General features: G+C 39.1%; 2 protein-coding genes and 2 long non-coding RNA genes across 5 annotated transcripts in view; 2 read left to right on the forward strand and 2 right to left on the reverse strand.

The window, feature by feature from the left end:
* LOC146474706 (uncharacterized) overlaps window positions 1-2,515 on the reverse strand; it is a 24,686-nt gene extending 22,171 nt beyond the window's left edge. For both annotated transcript variants that reach the window (XR_014866051.1, XM_085116463.1), the window contains exon 1: window positions 2,162-2,515. Coding sequence is in view for 1 of the 2 variants with exons in the window: in XM_085116463.1 (XP_084972589.1) it covers window positions 2,162-2,278 (117 nt within the window). In the remaining variant the exon portion in view is untranslated. The remainder of the gene's footprint in view (window positions 1-2,161) is intronic.
* The window catches only part of LOC146474707 (uncharacterized), a 20,300-nt gene extending 7,894 nt beyond the window's left edge, over window positions 1-12,406 (forward strand). Inside the window, exons 3-4 of the long non-coding RNA XR_014866063.1 lie at window positions 10,113-10,174; window positions 11,446-12,406. This is a non-coding gene — a long non-coding RNA (uncharacterized LOC146474707). The remainder of the gene's footprint in view (window positions 1-10,112; window positions 10,175-11,445) is intronic.
* Window positions 12,407-13,496: 1,090 nt separating this feature from the next.
* On the forward strand, window positions 13,497-15,082 carry LOC146474709 (uncharacterized). Its single transcript, XR_014866064.1, has 2 exons — window positions 13,497-13,905; window positions 14,032-15,082. It is a non-coding gene; the product is annotated as an uncharacterized LOC146474709 (long non-coding RNA).
* A 3,420-nt stretch (window positions 15,083-18,502) lies between these two features.
* Window positions 18,503-18,777, reverse strand: part of LOC146474710 (uncharacterized) — an 8,605-nt gene continuing 8,330 nt past the window's right edge. The window contains exon 5 of the mRNA XM_085116494.1: window positions 18,503-18,777. This exon is cut by the window's right edge and continues 961 nt beyond it. The gene's annotated coding sequence lies outside the window, so the exon portion shown is untranslated.

Raw genomic sequence — 18,777 nt, forward strand, 5'->3', positions numbered from 1 at the left:
CTAGAGCAGGCCAGGTGGCTTTTCTGATTGCCCCCCTTTAGGTCTAGCCTGTTTGTACAATCCAGCATGGAAAACAACACCCCAGCATTTTATTACGTTTTAAGTCAAATGATTTCCAGCTGGTAGTATGCATGATTTGTACACCAGTGGCTATTATTGAGAAACAATGTGGAGTAATTTTGTGGAGTTATTTTTTTTTTTGGTCTAAGGAAACAATTTAAAATGAAGACCTACATCAATTACAAATCTAATAAGTCAGTAGCCACTATATGCTCTTTTGTGACTCCAGCTAGTAGATCAGCTGAAAATGAAAATACTCAGACCTTTTGCATAGTCCATTGATCAGTGCAGCCCTTAATTATATCAGTACAAACAAAACCAATTTCAAGCCTCTCAAAGTTTGTTTTGTTTTGTTTTTCACTTTTTGTTTTAAAAAGTTCATGAAGTAGAGCAATCTTGTACCCAGAGTCCTCAGGTTAGTCACCAGGAGAGACTGGAAATCTAAAATTTTATTAATACCACAGGCCGGATATCTGCAGTAAAAAAATGCAAGCCATGACACTTGGCATCCAATCAAATGATTTGATTTCCACAGTGTCTCTCCTGGAGACCAACCACTGGCCAATGAACCTGAGGGCTCTGGGTACGAGATTGGCAGTATAGCTGTGACTTGTAGCAAGATCTGAGCTACAGGTCACCTTCCCACAGGCTACTTCATAATTATCACCTGGTCCCTTTTATAGATGGGGAAGATTTCTACAGTCCCTTTTCCTGTTGGAATCATTTGAAAAAAAAATGCACTTATACTCCCCATATTTTTAGGGGGTGGTGGGTGAGCAAGGGGGGGGGGGGGGCTTCTTTGAAAAAAAGGTTCATAGTCAGATCAGTTATTCTACAGACCCTCAGCAAATAATCATTTATACAGATAGCAAGATGGCAAAACACTGACTGCCAGTACATTGGAACAGGAAATTAAAGAGCCAGATAATGCAATTGTGTCTAAAATCCCTTAAATCCTTCTTTGTTCTTGTAGAGGCCCTGCCAGGGTAAATTCCGACAAGCGACATGGCCCAAAAAATAGCGACAGCGCATGAAATAAATTCGCGACTAAAGGCAACTTTTCTCGACAAAACTCCGGCAGTGACAATAAGGCCGAGAATTAACGACAAAGAACGGTGATTTCATATGTTTTCACACTACAAGAGCATTTAGGGCGATCCAGAGGATGGCATGACTCGCGAGTGGTGAAGCCTTCGTCCATATACTTTTTTACCGTTGATTTGCATTATTAGCAGACCTTTTCACAAGGTAAACGTGTGTGGGTCTGAGGTGATAAAGAACCTCGGCTCGCGATCTATTTTCCGCATCACGCACCGTTTTTCCTAACCTTAAATTCTGACAAGGACAAACTATTTTCATTAAATTTCCAACAGCGACATGAAGCACTGACAAAACACCGACACGGGACATTTTAAAATTCAGACAAGCGACACGAGACCCCCCCTGGCAGGGCCTCCTTGTAGACAGAACAACATTCAATGGAATATTTATTTTTCTGAGGAAGCCAATCAATTTGTTTCGAGATGTTTTCTTTGGTAGTCTGAAGTTAAGGCAGACATCTAAGGTTTAACAAACATGGAAATAGCGGAGTTGAGCTACATTCTGTCAACAAGGATTAATAACTTAATTATAAGCTGAACGTACCACCAAAAATCCATCAAGAAGTTAGCAGAAAGATTCGAATTATGCTCAGTTTATTGCAGTTCTCACTGTGAGCTTTGTTAAATAGCGCAAAAGAATTTCACTCTTTTGCATTGAAGTTTGAAGGTGAAAATCATTTTATAAATCACACTGCATAACAATAGCTGTTCTAATAACATTAGTAATTAGCTTTCCTTTCTTCGGAAAAAAACACAGGTTTCCAAAAATCAACTTTTAATTAAACTGAGCAAAAGACAAATTACGAAACGTCCAAGAGTACTCCACAGACAAAAAGAGCCGCTTAAGCATAAGTATAAAGGCAAACGTCAACGTAAGGATAATTTAGGCTTACTGTAAACAAATAGTCGTATGCGCGACTATGCGGAATCACAAACTTGATAAAGTTTGTGGATGGCTGTTGTTGAAATCACCTTATTTGATAAAAACTGGCTTCTCTTACCACTTGATTGCTCCATTTTTCCATCCACTGGCATAGATAATCCAACTGTTGCTCATACTCAATTGTGCTAAGCGGTCTGTGTTTAGCAAAACCGTTCAACATGATCAATGATTCCATGAAGTCCGCGTTGTCCGGTGGCGTTCGAGTTCGATCGCCCGTTCCATTTCGCGACTTTCAAACCAACAGTTTTTCCATAAACCTCATTCCTTCACAAGTACATTCGTTATCTAAGCCATAGTGATTGAAGAATGCAATAATGTACGCTAATTTCCAAAGGATTTCGTTCCAACGGCGAGAAGGTTCCTCGTTGGCAACCGCATTTGTTACCATTCAAGCTTACAACTGTAATTTTATGCTAATGTATTCATCGCACAGTTGTATTTCCGGCGGAAGTGAAACCAATGCATGGCCGGGCTTATTTTCCTCCACAGAAATAATAACCGCTTGTGGACAAATAGAGTGAACATCAACCATGCTTCTCAACAGTTTCTCGATAGTCCTCAGTTTTCTTTTTAATTTTCGAATTAAATCGTTTGACAGGCTTTGGAATGTGTTGTACGTGTTTGGGGAATTCATAGAAAAAACCCTGAGTGACCCTTTTAAAAATGCTTGTTTTCCCCGTACATGTACCTTAACCTTTCACGAATAATTAATAAACCATTTCTGAGTTGCTTTTCAATATGAAAGCGAAGTGAAGTGCAAAGTTTTTGTTTTGAAACTTTAGTTTCATTTATATGCAAACAAAACTGGGGGAAGTGTAGGGAAAAAAAGGGAAGAGGGGCTCTCACTGAGTCTAGCTCCCCCCCCCCCTCCCCCCACCCCCCGATTACGCCTGCTACTCAGACAGGTTATGCCTTCTGTTTCTGTTTATCAGTCCGTAACTCATGTTCCTAAAGGGTTTAGAGGTCCCAATCCTGGCGTGTATTTCTCAAAACAAAAACATTTTGGGCCGGAAAAACTATTTTACGTGCACTGTCATGCAGTGTTTCTAACTGGAAATTTGATTATTAATGATTTTGAAAATTTATGGAAATGTTAAAAACTTTACTAATTGAGAAACACATTGTGCTGTAGTTTGCACTAAAAACTACCACAAATCGACTGAAAATAAAATGGATTTGAAAAATACTTTCTGGGCTTGGAAACTCTTCGGAAGTTTTGAGTAACGCAGCCCTGGGGTGAAAATGGACGGCTCCAGAGAAACGAGAAAGAAACCTCGAGGCTCCAGGTCGTCATGGCTTTTCTCCAGGGCTCAACCTTAACATTTTTGTCTGGCACTCAAGTGGATTAAGGCTTTGGGAGTTCAGGCTACACCGCAAAAAAATCCAAAGATCCCACCCCCCCTTCCCCCTGCTCTTCGCCGGGACCCTCGCAACTACACTACCGTAATTGTCCTCCAAAGGCTCTGCCTGCAGGAATATAAAATCGCGCTCAGTGAAAGCTCACGGACAAAAAACTTCTCAAGGGCCCCGTTTTATCTGCAACAATATTTCAAATTTGTTCAATACAGCTTTTCAGATTGATCAGTTTATGCATATTGTTTGTATTTGAGTTGAAAATTTGACCTAAAGATGTGATTGAGGTCTGTTTAATTTGTGTACCCTATCAGACTGGGACTATTCGTTCCGCGTTCGTAACATGATGAATATTATTGTTACATCTTTGTCACTTCACCACGCAGCTTTAAAAAATACCGTCTTTCTTCAATTATGATACTTTGGCTAAAGTTTAGTAAATATTTTAATCACACAATTAATTGATTTGCAGAGACACGCTGTTTTGTGGAAACAATTACAAAAATTTTGACCATTCGTAGAGTTGGTATGTATCTAACAAAAAGAAAAACTTAATGATAATCGCAGTTATACACTTCATTGACGTCAATAAACATTACAATCAGAAATAAAGATCGAATTTATTTTGGATACAAAACGCCAGGTATGTTTGCTACCTTTCAAAATTCGAATCAGATGCGATCAGGCTCCCAAAACTGCTCCGAGTTCGTCGTTAGAAATAGTTTCCACGAGTTACACCATGAATCACAGCTATTTTGCCAGTCTGCTTGAAAACTATCGCAGGCGAATGGAAATGGATACGAGCGTGTTATCAGTTCGAAAAGCTTTGTACCAAAGTTATCAAAACGAGTCCTTTAAGTTGAAGGAGCGGCAAAGGCAAGCTATGGCCAAACAACGAAGAGACGACATGGAAAATGAGAGGAAATTTAGAAACAGGGTAAGGGAAATCGCGGCAAAGGAGAGAGAGATTAGCAAACGATACGAACACTTGAGAAAGCCTGATGTGAGAGGTAAGAGCAGGACTGTGTTATTCCCGGGAAGTAATGTTTTAGGATGGTCGAACGACCAAGCATCGAACCAGCTCTATCAAACTGACTACAGTGCATATGTACCGCGGGCTGAGACAAACTCGGTCAAGTCATGTTTTCACACAAAGGAAACGAAAAGTAGCCTTTTCAGCAAGGAAACTGCAAAACTAAAAGCTTCTACCGAAGACAAGAAAGAGAAAACATTAACATTACCGGCGGTTAATGCTCCAAGGTGGATTACCGAACATGCAACAGAACTATATCAAACAGAACCGCCGTGTGCACAACGAGAATCCCCTCTGAGCAAGTCATGTGGAATAGAAACCGGTAAGAGAGTTCCGAGACGGAAGCATAATTTAACCGAGATGATATTCTCGGCAACGTCACCTCGCCAGTCACCCGTTACCAGTAACTTCACTAGCAACCTTATTAACTATTACAAGAATGGAAAAGGTTTAACAAGCGGCGAGCGGAATTCTCGAGAATTTGGCAAGAAAACCAGCATGTCATCGTGTACCTTGAAATTTGGTGAACAACCTAAACACACGGCACGAAGAGGTCCGTTCAATATGTCGTCTCGAGCAGACTATGACATTCTTGTTATAGATCATAGAGAAAAGGAAAGCGTGTCAGAGCTCTCGAACTAAAGAAAACGTTTCAGCAAAATATATGGCTCTGACAAAGAAACTGTGATTTGTAATTTTAAATAGGGAACTTAGATGTCCCTCAGTGTACATATGAAAAAGTTTCGGAAGACCCAAAAATGTTTTGGAAAACCAATTAGCTCCTCATAAGTTCTCCCGTGTAAAGAAGGAATTTCAACAAACAAATATTCCAGAAAAATGGATTCGTTCCTTGCAAAGTTTGCTACTTCAATATTCATAGAAAGCACAACAATCCGAAGATTATATTTTTCATTTAGATTGCCTCTGAAGATAGTAATTAATAATATAATATCCACAATCGCTGTTTCTGTTGATAAGTATCGTAATTTCTTTGCTCAGGTGAAATGGTTAATTAAGTTTGCGCTTTAAGCATTCGTGCTGACGTAGTTTGTTAAGACTAATATGAAAAAACACATTTAATAATTTATAGTTATTGTCTCAGTTGCCACTGCTTGGTCTGTAAGTGTTAGAATGGAACCTAACCTCCCACGCAGTCGTTTGTAGAGGACTCGTATTACCTCCTTTAAGGGGGAAGGTAATACGAGTCTCCTAAAACGACTGCTTGGGAGGCTAAACGGAGCCCGGAGGTCTACAGACTGGTTTTAATATTTGTTGTTGTCTTTTTTTTTTTACAAGCACACCAGAAAACGAGTTCACAACGAGTTGAAAACTGATTTCAAACATTGTTAAAACATTTGTAGCATTCTTTATTGAACTATTTTGTTTGTCAGTCTGTTTCTTAACATGAACCGTCAAAAGCAAACGCCCAACTTGTTAGTTAGGTTCCAATCCTCCTCGTCCCAATTTTTTGTTGCACAGTGTTACCACTACACAAACTTCGAGAGAGAAACAGACTTCAAGCAGTGTACGAGGAACGTGACTCTTCCCTAGGATCATATTTTTAGGTGTTGTGTTACAACGGTTCGAATTAAAAGGATTTGTATGGAAATGCAACGGATTTGTATGAAATCGGTAATTCGGACGGTTGTAACACAACGTTTCTCGCGTTTTTTAACTTGAGCTTGGTTTTCCTGTGCTCAACATTATTGACGAGTTGTTGCTCAAAGGATCTTTTTTAAAAAGAAGTGCCGCTTGTTGGGTTGAAGCCATCTAGTGTGGAAGACGTCCAGTTTCCTGGAAATCAGCTTGGTCACCTTCCAGGCCTTAAAGGACGCACTTGACACATTTACAAGCCGGCTGGTGACAAGTCTACAATTTGCATAAAATCAATAAAATGAAATTAAAGGCTGTTACCTTACTTCACATAAGATGTGTTATTGCAGCTCTTTCCTGAGTAAATCCCGAAGAGCAACGAAATAACTATCCACGCCTAGAACTCACTCAAGCGAGCAAAAATAGAACAGATTTTTTTCAAGAGGTAAGAAAGGTAATACTGAGTGCATTTGTTGTGCTTGCAAATTCACATTGGTTGATTATCTGTTTTAGGCACTGTTAATTCGACTACAGCTTTGACTCTATATGATCTATAGTTTTTAGAATTTTTTTTATTAAAAGAGGCATTCAAGAATTTACTAGAACAGAAAATGATTTCTACTGAAAAAAATACATGCATACATACACGGTACCTAATTTGCAAAAACGAAATTACTAAGTATAATTCGTACTTAGTAATTTTAAAAGCAGAGGTAAACAAGAGACAAGTTCAGTTTACAGGTGTCTCAATAACCGTTTGACAGGAATTTTCGTTCACAGGTTGAATGTAACTTTGTAATTTGGCGTTTTTTTGCATGTGTGCTTTGGTCTGCTTTGCGGCCGAACTTTTCAAATTGTTTTTGGTGGGTACCTATCAAGTCACTTTGCAATACTCACCAAATCGATTGTACAATTTTGAAAACAATGTCATCTATTAAAAGCGAAAACTGTGAAACATGATTAATTTTTCTGTGGTGTCGCTGCTCAGTCTGAACTCACGAAAACCGAAAAAGCGTTTTTTCGTATTTTGTAGATGTAGTGTTCTTTTGATTTTAATCACTTGAAAAGTCTGGTTTTAGCAGAAATACACAAACTCGCTTTTGTTAAGCACCTTTCAACGCGTTTCAAAGGCACTCCTCAAATCAGTCATTGTCCAGCTATAAGACATCTGGGCTAATTTAAAAGTACTCAGTTCTTTTGTCCTTTGCTAAATACAATATCAACCCCCAGGACTTCACTAGAATGTCATCAACATACAGACAACGTAGTGAATTTGCATATGAATCTACCAAGCACACATTCTGTTCAAGCGAAGATGTACACATGACCAGCATCACACAGAGTTTTTCGAAATTCCAGACTGCATTTTTGCTGTCTTGATTCAAACCAAGTCATGTTGTGAAACGCATTTCACACGCCGATGATAGAGATTGGCTCAGCGTCCATCGCATACTCCTTGGTGATATTTCTAGTTTGTTTATTGTTATTGGTGCTTTTCTTCTGTGAATTCGGTCGAAATCGCGGTGAGATGGCAACCAACCCTGATTCTACAGACACGCTCGTAGTTGTGTCGACAGAATATTACCAGTCGAAGTTACTGACCCGTCACGAAGTGCCTTGGCCTCTTCATGAAAGTTCCTGGACGGGAAAGCTCAAAACATCGGTGATTGGAAATTCTAAAACCAAGCGAGAGATCCAAAATAGAAACTGTCCTTTGCAAGTTATGGATGGAAACGAATCAGACATTAGTCAACCTGATAAAATATACACCAGGAGTTGAAGGTCATTTGCGTAATCGGTCATTCAGTGATTTCAGCAACCGGTGTTAGTGGAAAACACAAAAGGTCCAGTGATGAATTTTGGATGGTGGCGTTAAGGAAATTTGCACTTCAATAAAACTTGTGCCTTGGACGCAAGGACTTGGGAGTTCAAGATTATGGAAAAAGGATAGAAGGTTATGAATTAAAAGCAGCTTGGCTTGTTTGATGTGAAAGTGGAATGATCTGTTTCCATTATTTTGACCACTGAGACGCGGGAGTATTATGAACCGATCGTAAACAATTTAAAGAGTTCTTGAAAATTGGATTCTGAGGAGCTTGTACGATTGTGCTAATCGTTAGTATAAGGTTTTACCAAAAACAGCTGGAGCAACGACACAAATCAGTTCCAATCTCAGTGAAGTACATTACGATCAGCATTACGATGTTTCAAACGGCACTGATGTAAACATGAGCTTGTAAATCGAGTTACAGGATTTTTGAACAAAGACGATAAAGGAACGTACGACTTCATTGTAGACGTTGTTTACATGGCAGGGAAGCCAGTTTTCAGAGTTACCTATCGTAATATATGGAGTACCAAGTAAAGTTTGTTAACGTTCCAAACATTACCGCAGTACAATTCAGATCCGTACAAGTTTGGAAACATAGCCTAATCATTTTGACATTCATTGGAAGAAAGAAAATCCGCCCACCAAATGGCCAAATAAGTTTGACCTTGTAAAAGTATTGACCGGATTAAAGGATTTAAACAATTAAAACTGATAGAATGGGAGTTTTTTTAAGAACAAAATAAAGTAGCTGCAAAAATTATGTGGCTACGCTGTATTTAATTTGTAACGACCATATTCCATATTCGGTTTCTTTGTATACTGCGATTTTAGCCTGAAAAAACAAAAAAAGAAAAAAAAATTGGTCTTGAAAGGGACCTCTGAGATACCGGTGCAATGCTCTACCAACTGAGATCAGTAATCAACCGGTGTTTTCGCAGCTTCGATGGTCTCTCATTTATTAGTCCTTTTATCACAGTTCAAATATATGTATTTTATACATTTTCATATGTTTAGTATGAAGGATAATATTATGAATGATAATCATTTGATGTTATGTCACAGTAATGTTATGCAAAACGCCTTCGAATATCTGATAGTCGACGTTTCGCCATATAAATTGTTTGTTTTGTTTTTTTTTAGTATATATTCCACTTTTGGATACTAGATTATATATTTTAACTGCCCTATAAAACCATTCCAATAATCTGGGCAGAGTGTAGGGCCCAGGCATACTTTTTGATCGCGAATTATATAGCAGGAGAACAAGAGCAAAGCGACTAGGAACGAAAAATCTCGGGGCTACGATGTTTCCGGTAGAAAGTAAGAAGCCATGCTAACAACATGTAAATATTGCCACATATATTGCTAGAAAAGTAAGTGAAAGGCATGCAATCTTCTAGAATTAAGGATAAAGCCCGAGTTCACAGACAACGATGGTTTGTTGGCTTACCAACTGGGTGTCGGACTTGAACAAAGCTCAGTTTACCGTATCCCCATTTTTCGGTACAGATCAGTCGCTGTCCTCATCCAATTACTAGTTTAAAACCCCAAAACGCTGTAAATAGTGAGAACTCAGGAGTCAGGTAAATTAATATGATCATCCGGGTGAGTGTAGTCCTGAGGTGACGCTGGCGTTTCCACAACCCTGAGAGATACACTGACGAGTTTAATGTTCATTCTTCACTCAGTGAAGCAGCAATCTTACGTGCTCAGAGATCTAACCATGCTCGAAGTTTAAAAACAAACAAGAAGGACACCAATACTGAATTTCGTTCTTGGTGTTAAAGTGACGATCGTACAATGCAAGTCATAAAGCCATTAACACTTTGACTTGGCACTGACGTTCTTATAATGCCACGACCAATCAGAAGCGAGCTCATACCATCTGCAGTTGGTCATCGAAAATAGCCAGTGACCCTCATTCAAATTACCTTAGTTGTAATTAAAAAAAAAATGGAAAGCTTTCCTTCTTTCTCTGTTCGACTTGTAGAACAGATCCTGTTGTTCTCGACATAATACCAGGTGGTATTTAGGTTAAGGGTGAAGAAGAGACCGCGAACTTCGAGTCCTGAGAGCTTTCGAAAGAGCCAAAACTTAACCTTCGTGCGAATAATACAGATTTTAAACAACCACGACAGCAACGCCAAGCAGAACGGTACTCAAAACGTAAAATCACGTTCTTTTTTTTTTTCTGCTTAGCGGCTATTCGTGATGACAGACGGCATTATTGAGGAGCTGAATTCGCAGTTGTGGCTTTCAAGGTAAGATAGACAAAGGGAAATTCATCCTCTTGAATCCATATTTTATTCTTTTCATTTCATGTTCTAGTTGTAAGTAAAGACGACGGCGACAGCAACGACAAGCAACGACAACGTCGCCATACAATATGTTTAATGAGGAAAAACAATCGCTCTGGACGTGCGTGGTACATTTCTTTTCCTTCAAAAAAAAAAATTATTTGCCTTCCTCTGTAGAACAACAAAGTGAAATGATTTAATTCATGGTTTTGTGGCAAACGTGAGCACACGACCGGGTGAATTTTCATTCTCTTTCTTAACTTGAACACCACTCCTACCGATTTGGTTCCTGAGTATAGTTCGCCGTTTTTGTAGAAATTAAAGGAGTTGAAATAATCGCGAAGTAGCACAAATAAAATGAAGTTATATTTTCAAGTGACGTTTTCGTTGGCGCTGCCGTCGTCGCTGCTTAAGTTCCCTAATTGGCGCAAATGTACCTAGACATTAAAGCACGTGCAATACTATTGTTTTGCTGGGTTTTTATTGTTTTGTTTTGTTTTTTCTTTAGTTTTTACATTAGAAAAAAAATATGCCAGTCTGAGTGCTGGTAACTAACCCGCTTAATTTATTTTCACTGCATGTTACCGGTCATTGCTGCCATATTTTCAAGAGACACTACGAACGGGTCTACGAACACCTTTTAAGGTTTAGCTGAAAATTAAATCAGTTCGTCTTCTCTGAACTAACTACCGACATTTCCGACTTAATTAATTTGCACGCTGAATTCGTAGCGCCGGTGTCCGAGTTGAGAAAGAGAAAGGGAAATTCACCCTCTTGTGTTCACGTTCTCCATAAGATCTTGAATGTTGTCATTTCACGTTGTTGTTTTGCAGAGGACGACAAAGAAATGTACCAAAGTGTATAAGGCACGTGCAGGGCCCTTGTTTTGCTAATTAAAACTATTGTTTTTTTTGTGTTTTTTTTTTTACTTTCTCGTTGCCCTCGTTGCCGTCGTCGCCGGTGCTCAAAGTTCCTAAAATCTCTATGTTGACGTAGGAGACGTCTGGGTACAAAAGTTCTTCATTGCGAAGCTTTTGCCACGAGATTTCTAAAGAGGTTTGAAGAGCCATTAGTATTCACTCAAACTGTAGATCATACGACTTGTTAAGACAACAATCGCGTTATGGCGGAGAAGGTTTGTCACCTTCGATAAATCTTCAAAATATCAACATCCTCAGGTGTGTTTTGCGATCAAAGTTGACAGAAGGGTAACACTATAATCTCGTTTCTTCCAGGACCAAGTAAACCGTGACAGCTAGGAAATCAGGATTAAGATATCTTGACACGTTATCCAATCGATCGGCAACACCTTTGTAGTTCTGCAATGGCTTCTCGTGAGATTACACTGTATTTCTTCGTTGGATGCGTGGGATTTGTAATTTTGATGGTTTTGTGTTTTATTTGCTCCGTTATTTGTCAACACTCCATAATGAGCAGATCTGGCTTTAAAACATGTTGTGGGTACGAAGAAGACGAAATTGAACGCTACAGAAGACTACAACAACAACTTGCAGATAGCAGAGACACTAAGTACAGCTACCCAAACTCGCGCCAAAGTTTTGTGTTGTAAAGTTGAGCCACTAGAATTGGATTGGACTTAAAGAGAGGATAGCGAACGAAAAAAATAAACTTTAGAATTCTCGGAAGCCTCGGTACGTGGAAACACTCTTTAACCCTTTAAGCCCTAACAGTGATTAGCATCTAATTTCTCATTTCTGACATCAATACTTATACAACCCCTGTGGTCATGAGAATTAAGGATATGATCACACAAGGTGAACTTTCTTGATATTTTAGTAATTTCTTCCCTGTACCTTATACGAAAAGTATGGGGACAAGATGAATTTTTTTCTTTGATATTAGGGATTAAAGGGTTAAGGACCACTACAGTTGTATGTTTCGTCGGGCTGTTAGTTCACTGAAATTCGGCCAAGTTCTTGTCGCTATCATAAAAAAAACGTCGATCCATCGTGAACAGGGAATTGTAATTATTTTTGTTAATTTGCTGATGGCAAAGAATTCAAGAATGCTTTCAAAAAATTAGGCATAAGTTATGGTGTACACCAACAATACGCTGATCAAATTAAAATTATTTTAGAATCAAGGGAATAGTCTTAGCTGTTCAGTTTCTTCAAAGACAAATTACTCTTACAAAACTGTTTGTTTTAAGGTATAGATAGCTCGCACTATAAGGAAGAAATACAAATAACAAAGATTTTTCTGGCACTCATTAGCGCTTCCTAACGCATTCACTGCGAGTCCTTTGTTCTCTGAATTGCACAACTTTAGCCAAATTTCGGATATCTCCTGAACCCAAACTAACTTATGACCTGTCAAACTAACCATTTATTTTGAAACTATACAACTCCAGTATAGCAAATTGATGCCAACTTCCATGAAACTTGTGGAATCTTTATCGAAACTTGACAAACACTAACTGGTAAAACTGGGACAATGGTTTCATTTTTACTGAGAGTTCAATAAGCCGTCACTAGACGCTAACAGTGGTCGTTGCTTTCTGTTACCAACTCTACGTCTTTACAATTGGAGTAAAATGTTCCATCAAAATGCCCTATTTTCCATCTGTGCCCGGTTGTTCAAAGAGCGGATAATGTTATCCAGTGAATGAATCGCTATCCAGCGGATAAAATATACTCCAAATGGAGTGGAGGCGGCGTGGCCTTGTGGTTTGGGCGCCGTACTTGTAATCGGCGGTGGCCCCGGGTTTAAGTCCCGCTCTGACCACTTGGATTTGTTATTCACAGTAGCCCCGTTTTTAAATCCAAGGACACGCTTTATAAATAGCCAACTAGTTTGCCTCACTCCTGTTGGGATTTATAGTGTCCTCAGTAAGGGCAATAGTGCTAAATACTTCGACACTTAAATTTTTATTTTTTATTTTTATTTCTATTTAAATCAATCAGTTTATACAGGGTGTCCAGTTTAGCAAGGCTAGTTTAAATGGTGCCCTGATATAGCAATAATTTACAGGAAACATAAATGGACTGGACAAACATAATGGTTACATATACTGGCTTAGTGTTAGGGTTATGCTCAAGCATAAAAAAAAAAAGGAAAACAGTTTCTTCTCTTGTGCTTGTAGTAAGGCTTTTGCATTTCGCACGGACCGTCAAACCTTGAATACTGTCCGAATACGGAGGTTGCATCTCATTAGTGTATCACATCAGCACAATGTGAATGAGTAAATGTCAACGGTCCGTACTTTTCCCTCTTACGGTCCGTGTTTCCAGATCACGGCCCGAAAGAAAAAAAAACGGACCGGAACTTCAGTTTCCAGGACCGTTACAGTGCTGGTGTATTGAACAACCCTATGAAAATTGTGTGGCTGAAATTAGAAAACACATTGACACAAAACAGCAAATGGCTTCCGGCTGATTAGTGACAAAATAAACAAATGAAAAAGTTAGTTCAGGTCGACTGACTGTTGACGTCAATGATTTTGTTTTATGACGTTATAGTAGTTTGCTTAGTCTTAATCTTTGACATGATAATAAGTAGTTGTTAAGGAAACTTTGAAGTCCTTAATTACTTGAGATTCCTTCATGAAAAAAAGGTGTTAAGAAGATATTGACTTATTTCACGAGGAGTCAATAACGATCGCTGGTAACCAACCTCAAAACATTCACTCAGAGGCAGGTGGATTTTACGACCAGGCGCGGAGACAAGAACCAAAGGTTTGGTAATTTTCAAACTTGCAACATTTATTTCCAACATTAGATAGATTTGTAAAAGCGTCCCACCACAAAAATGTTTGTTCTCTCACATAAACACTGAAAACATTTATGTGAATTCATTTTCAGGGCTAAGTAAACCAAAAGTTGTTCCACGATATCTCCCATTGCCACTGTAGTTTCCGGTAATCATACTATTTGAATTCAAAATGGCCTCTCAAGAAGTCTCGCTGTATTTTCTCGCGGGCTGCCTAGGATTCGTAGGTTTGTTCGTCTTCTGTATAATCTGCACCGTGGTTTGCCCGTACTCAAGGATACGGGTGTTTTGCTTGGAGCGATGTTGCGGCTACGAAGGAGCTGAATTTGAACGTTACAAGAAACTACAACAACAGCGTATAGAGGAGAACAGACTGGCTGAGTACAACGCGAGAAGAAATGGTCCAGTGTCTCATGTTATGTGACAATGACTGCTGCTGAGTAAAAATCCTTGTTTAGGAGATCTGAGGTCTAGAGTATTCGGCTAGAAAACGCAAGTAAACAGTTGTTACTAGACTCAACGGCCTGTACATATTAATTTATCCCGCCTGATAGCTATTCTCGCCTAGTGGAAACGTTTCTCAAGGATTTTAGAGGATTGCAGTTGGTTGTATCGCAAGATGTGATAAAAGGACCTTCTTCCCGGATAACTTCGCAGGGAATAATGCTGAAACCACATCATTGACATAGTTCTTGAAGCCAAACAACCCAAGTGCGGAAAGTAAATCAGGTTGAACAGATTACGGTGGCACATCGCCTACAGCAGCGAGAATGAAAAAATATATTCGTTACTTCCTAGAATATATGTACATATGGATTAATAGTTGTTCTTAGGCATTCGAAAGTTGCTATATTACTGATTTGTTTTCTGTCTGCGAAGGTATATATACAGTCACAGAAAACAAAACAAAAATACATCCGGCTAACAAATGCATTCCGTGCAATGAATAATTAGTTTGCTTAGTATTTTGATTATTTTCTTACAGATCATGGATGAATTCAAGTCTATTTTCGACCGACATACCTAGAAGGCATGATACAATTTACATGTTGCTATTTATACAGTACTCTATTCGATAGTTTTGTATAAACGAATTGAACCAGTAAGTTCTATGTAAAAATACACATACATTTGACCAAAACATGTTTTTGAGTATTTTTGTTAGCACTGATCAACGTTTGATAGTCTGTTGGACGCAAATGTTTTCCTCCCTAGAGGGTTACTTATTTTCCGTGGTTTTGAAGGTGGCCCCATCAGATTTTTCAGTACGAATACCCGGTTCAAGTTTGAACACGAATCAAAACGCGTGAAAAATAATACAGGAGAACAACAGCCACACGTTTGCCAGGAATAGATCACAGTTTCAAGTGAAGGTCGGGAAGAGAGGGTTATTAAAATGGGAGTTACCGTGGGAAGTCAATGAAATAACCTGTGAAAAGTGTTGTGGCGAGTGCCGTTCACACACGCGAATGCAACCTACGCGACCAAAAAAGATTTATATTCCTAAATATTCCTGCATAAATGAGCGTTGGGCCAGCCGCTGCATTCGTGTTCACGGCTGATTGCCACTGTTCTTTCATTACACTAATTTACATATTTACATAATACGCATGGTTATCCGAAGAACTGAAACCCATTGTGCATTGTAATTCACACTGTTATGAAAAAACATGAACAATAGACATTTGCATTGGAAGAAACAAGCGACAAACAAACAATAGCTTAGGTGGAGTGTATTGAAAATATGAAAGGAAATGTTAATAGATTTTATATCAATGTTTGACCTCCTTGAAATTTCGAGGTGGTTCAAAGTATCCATCCAACTGAAGGACGACAGAGCAATCAGCCGGGGTTTTTTTTCTTTTTTTTTTTTTTTTTTTTTCGTTTGAGTTTTTTTTTAAATATTATAATGGGCTTTTTTATATCAAAACATAGCAAAGTTGGGACAAAAGAGGAAAACATCCACCTTAAATGAATTAAAACATTTTCTGTCAACTTTTAGGGAAGTTCGCTGATAGATTATGAGAATAACATAAGCTCGAAATATATTTAACGTATTACCATAAAACTATTTTTTATGTTTTATTGTAGCACCCAAAACCTTTAGCCAAAAATGTCACACAAGGGTCCAAAGAATTTATCTAAACTCGGTACACATAAAGAAAATTATCTAAACTACAAGTAACTTCGACCGTTCAGTGAAGTAAACAACCCCGGCCCAGATAGGGAGCTTAAGCACAGACGGACGTCTAAGCTTAAGGTTCCAGGCTCCGCGAGAGAAGCGAAGGAGAGCGAGCGAGAGGAACGAAGACGAGGAGGACTGGGCCTGGAACAGGCTATGCACAACCCTGCTGGCAGAGCGTTTATTTGTGGCAAAACTTTTAGGGGCTTTTAGCGTGTGCGCAGTCGTTTGTATTTATCGTCGTTGGTTTGTATACGTCCCCGTATCTCTCGGGGATGTAAACAAACTAACGATGCTAAATACTAGAGACGCGAACGACCTTGCAAGATCTGATCGCTTCGGAATTAGTAAACACAATCGATATCATACTTGGCATCAAAGGTGCCAAATTCTCATCGCTGAAATAAAGCTCTAGCTCCCCCGTTTCTTTCTTCTTCTGACGCCAAGTTTCCTTCCTCAGTTCTTCAGATCTGACCTTTCATCAGCTCATTCAAAGTAGAAACCACGATTACAACATCATGAACTGAAGAGGAAGGCGCTGTTCGTCCAATGCTAATTTTGTCGTAACACAGCGAAGGAAGAAGATGCAAAATCATTAACTTTACGTATCCTGTTGGTAAGACAGCAACTCCATCCTTCCCAAAGTATAGCGCCTCATGATCAAGACAACTGACTTGTTTAGCTTTCAGATTAATGTTACAATGACTCGCAAAATGAATACTACTGGAAAACGTAGCCAGTTGAATGAGTTTCGCGTGGTTTTCGCGCAGCAAAGCGGAAGCCTCTTTTTGGAGTGGACAATAAATCTTGACAAAAACTAGTAAGCGTAGGACCGCTCCCTGGGTCTAATTTTTCTCTGGGAGACACATGACCAGCCCCAACCAGGGTCTCCCCTCTCCCGCTCCCTGGGACGTGAAGTGGAGAGACCATGGGAACAAGGGTAGCGGACAGTTTTGTTTGTCCCGACGAAAAGCTCATATATTTTCTCTAAAATTAACCCGGTTAATACGGACAACTGACACTTTCTGTGTCCCGAGTGACAAACTCTCATACATCGTCAACCCGCTTTACGGACACTGGTTATCTGCGAACTGTCTATTCTCCTTGTCACAGTTCTGTGCTTATTGTAGACTTTGTACCATGTTCAAATAATGACAGATTTATACTGGTACGATTTTATTCCTAAAATATAGCGGTAACAAAATAGCGGGACATCTTTGATCTGCCTGCCTTCCTTAAGGTGTTTAACCCTTATACCGTAGTCATTTAACAAAGTTTTCTGCCTAACATGCCTACACAAAAGTTTCGCTTCCATGACCTTTTGCTGCAGCCATTGCTTCTAGTTTTCTTCCTCTTTCACGTGCTATGCTTGCCGCTGTCAGCATCAACCTCTGCTCGGAGGCTGATGCTGAGAGGACTTTGACTCCGTTGTCGTGTTTCAAGAACAAAAAAGTAGTATTAGCCCGAGATTATAATTAATGAGCGCAAGGTTTCTTTAGTTTGAACTTGTTACATTTATAGTAAAGAAATTTAGCAACGTCTTGTTGCCGTAAAAAGGTGTACTTTAGTCTTTTTTTTCGATAGAACATGTGTCTGTGACGTTTTTCCGTGTTTTTCTGAAAGCGCGCTTCGGACACCCGAATAATACGGACACTTTGGCATGTCCCCTTGGTGTAGGTATTAACCGGGTTTCACTGTATTGTGATTCGCGGCCAAGCATGGAAGAAATCGCTTCTGGAAAATCCAATGGTATTTTCATTGATTTGCGTAAAGCAACTAAATTCAGCGAAAATTTTCTAAATGCTTATCCGCCTTAACAAACAAATAGTCTTAAAATCGGTGCTATGGAGTTTCAAGTAACATAGCCATAGGTAAGTGGCTCCTTGACTCGACAGTCTAGCACCTTATTTTAGTTCAGAAAAATATATTTTCTCTGGTTCCAGTGGTCTTCGAGACACCGTAGAGTTCACAGCGGCAGTTAAAGTCAAAATTTTGCTAGGACAAGATGTAAAAAGGCGGTAATAAACTAGCATCAATAGCTTGTTGTTGCCATTTACATGTAGTCAAGTGGAAAGCCGTGTGCTACGGCAAGAAGAAGACAGTTGTTCTAGAGAAAAGAGTGAAGCTTAGGCCCGGTTCAAACTTTGTCGCACTTCTGCTACTTTGAATTTCATTCAATTTTGTTCAGCACAGAAGAAATGCGACCAGAAAGAAAGAGAAAGAAAAATTTACCGTCGTGTGCTCACGTTCTCCTTGAAACTTTGAAATTTGATTATTTCACGCCGGTGCCTTGCAGGGGACGTCGCATCGGAAGTTAAGGGGTGCATGGCTTTTTGCGAGTCATATCAAACGTTACAAAGACAGTTACTTAGAGTACTTAGAGTATATAAATGGACCAGTTGCCTTTTTTTTACCGATTGTTAAAGACCACTTTTCGCAGTTACCCCACAGACACGATATAAAATTAGTTTAATTACTTTCGAAATATATTTGAAAGTATAGAAACCCAGGTGACAATTCAAAACAAGCTTGAGACGCTGAAAACTGATCAAGAGAAGAAAACAGTCAGTAATTTTTCGTCACACAGTTCTAACATATAGTAAAAAGGGGAAAATTGGTTTTTGTTAACTACGACAGAGCTAATTCAGTCTTGTTA

This window comes from Pavona decussata, unplaced genomic scaffold, assembly GCF_977016875.1.
Source record: "Pavona decussata unplaced genomic scaffold, jaPavDecu1.1 SCAFFOLD_87, whole genome shotgun sequence".
Taxonomy (NCBI): domain Eukaryota; kingdom Metazoa; phylum Cnidaria; class Anthozoa; order Scleractinia; family Agariciidae; genus Pavona; species Pavona decussata.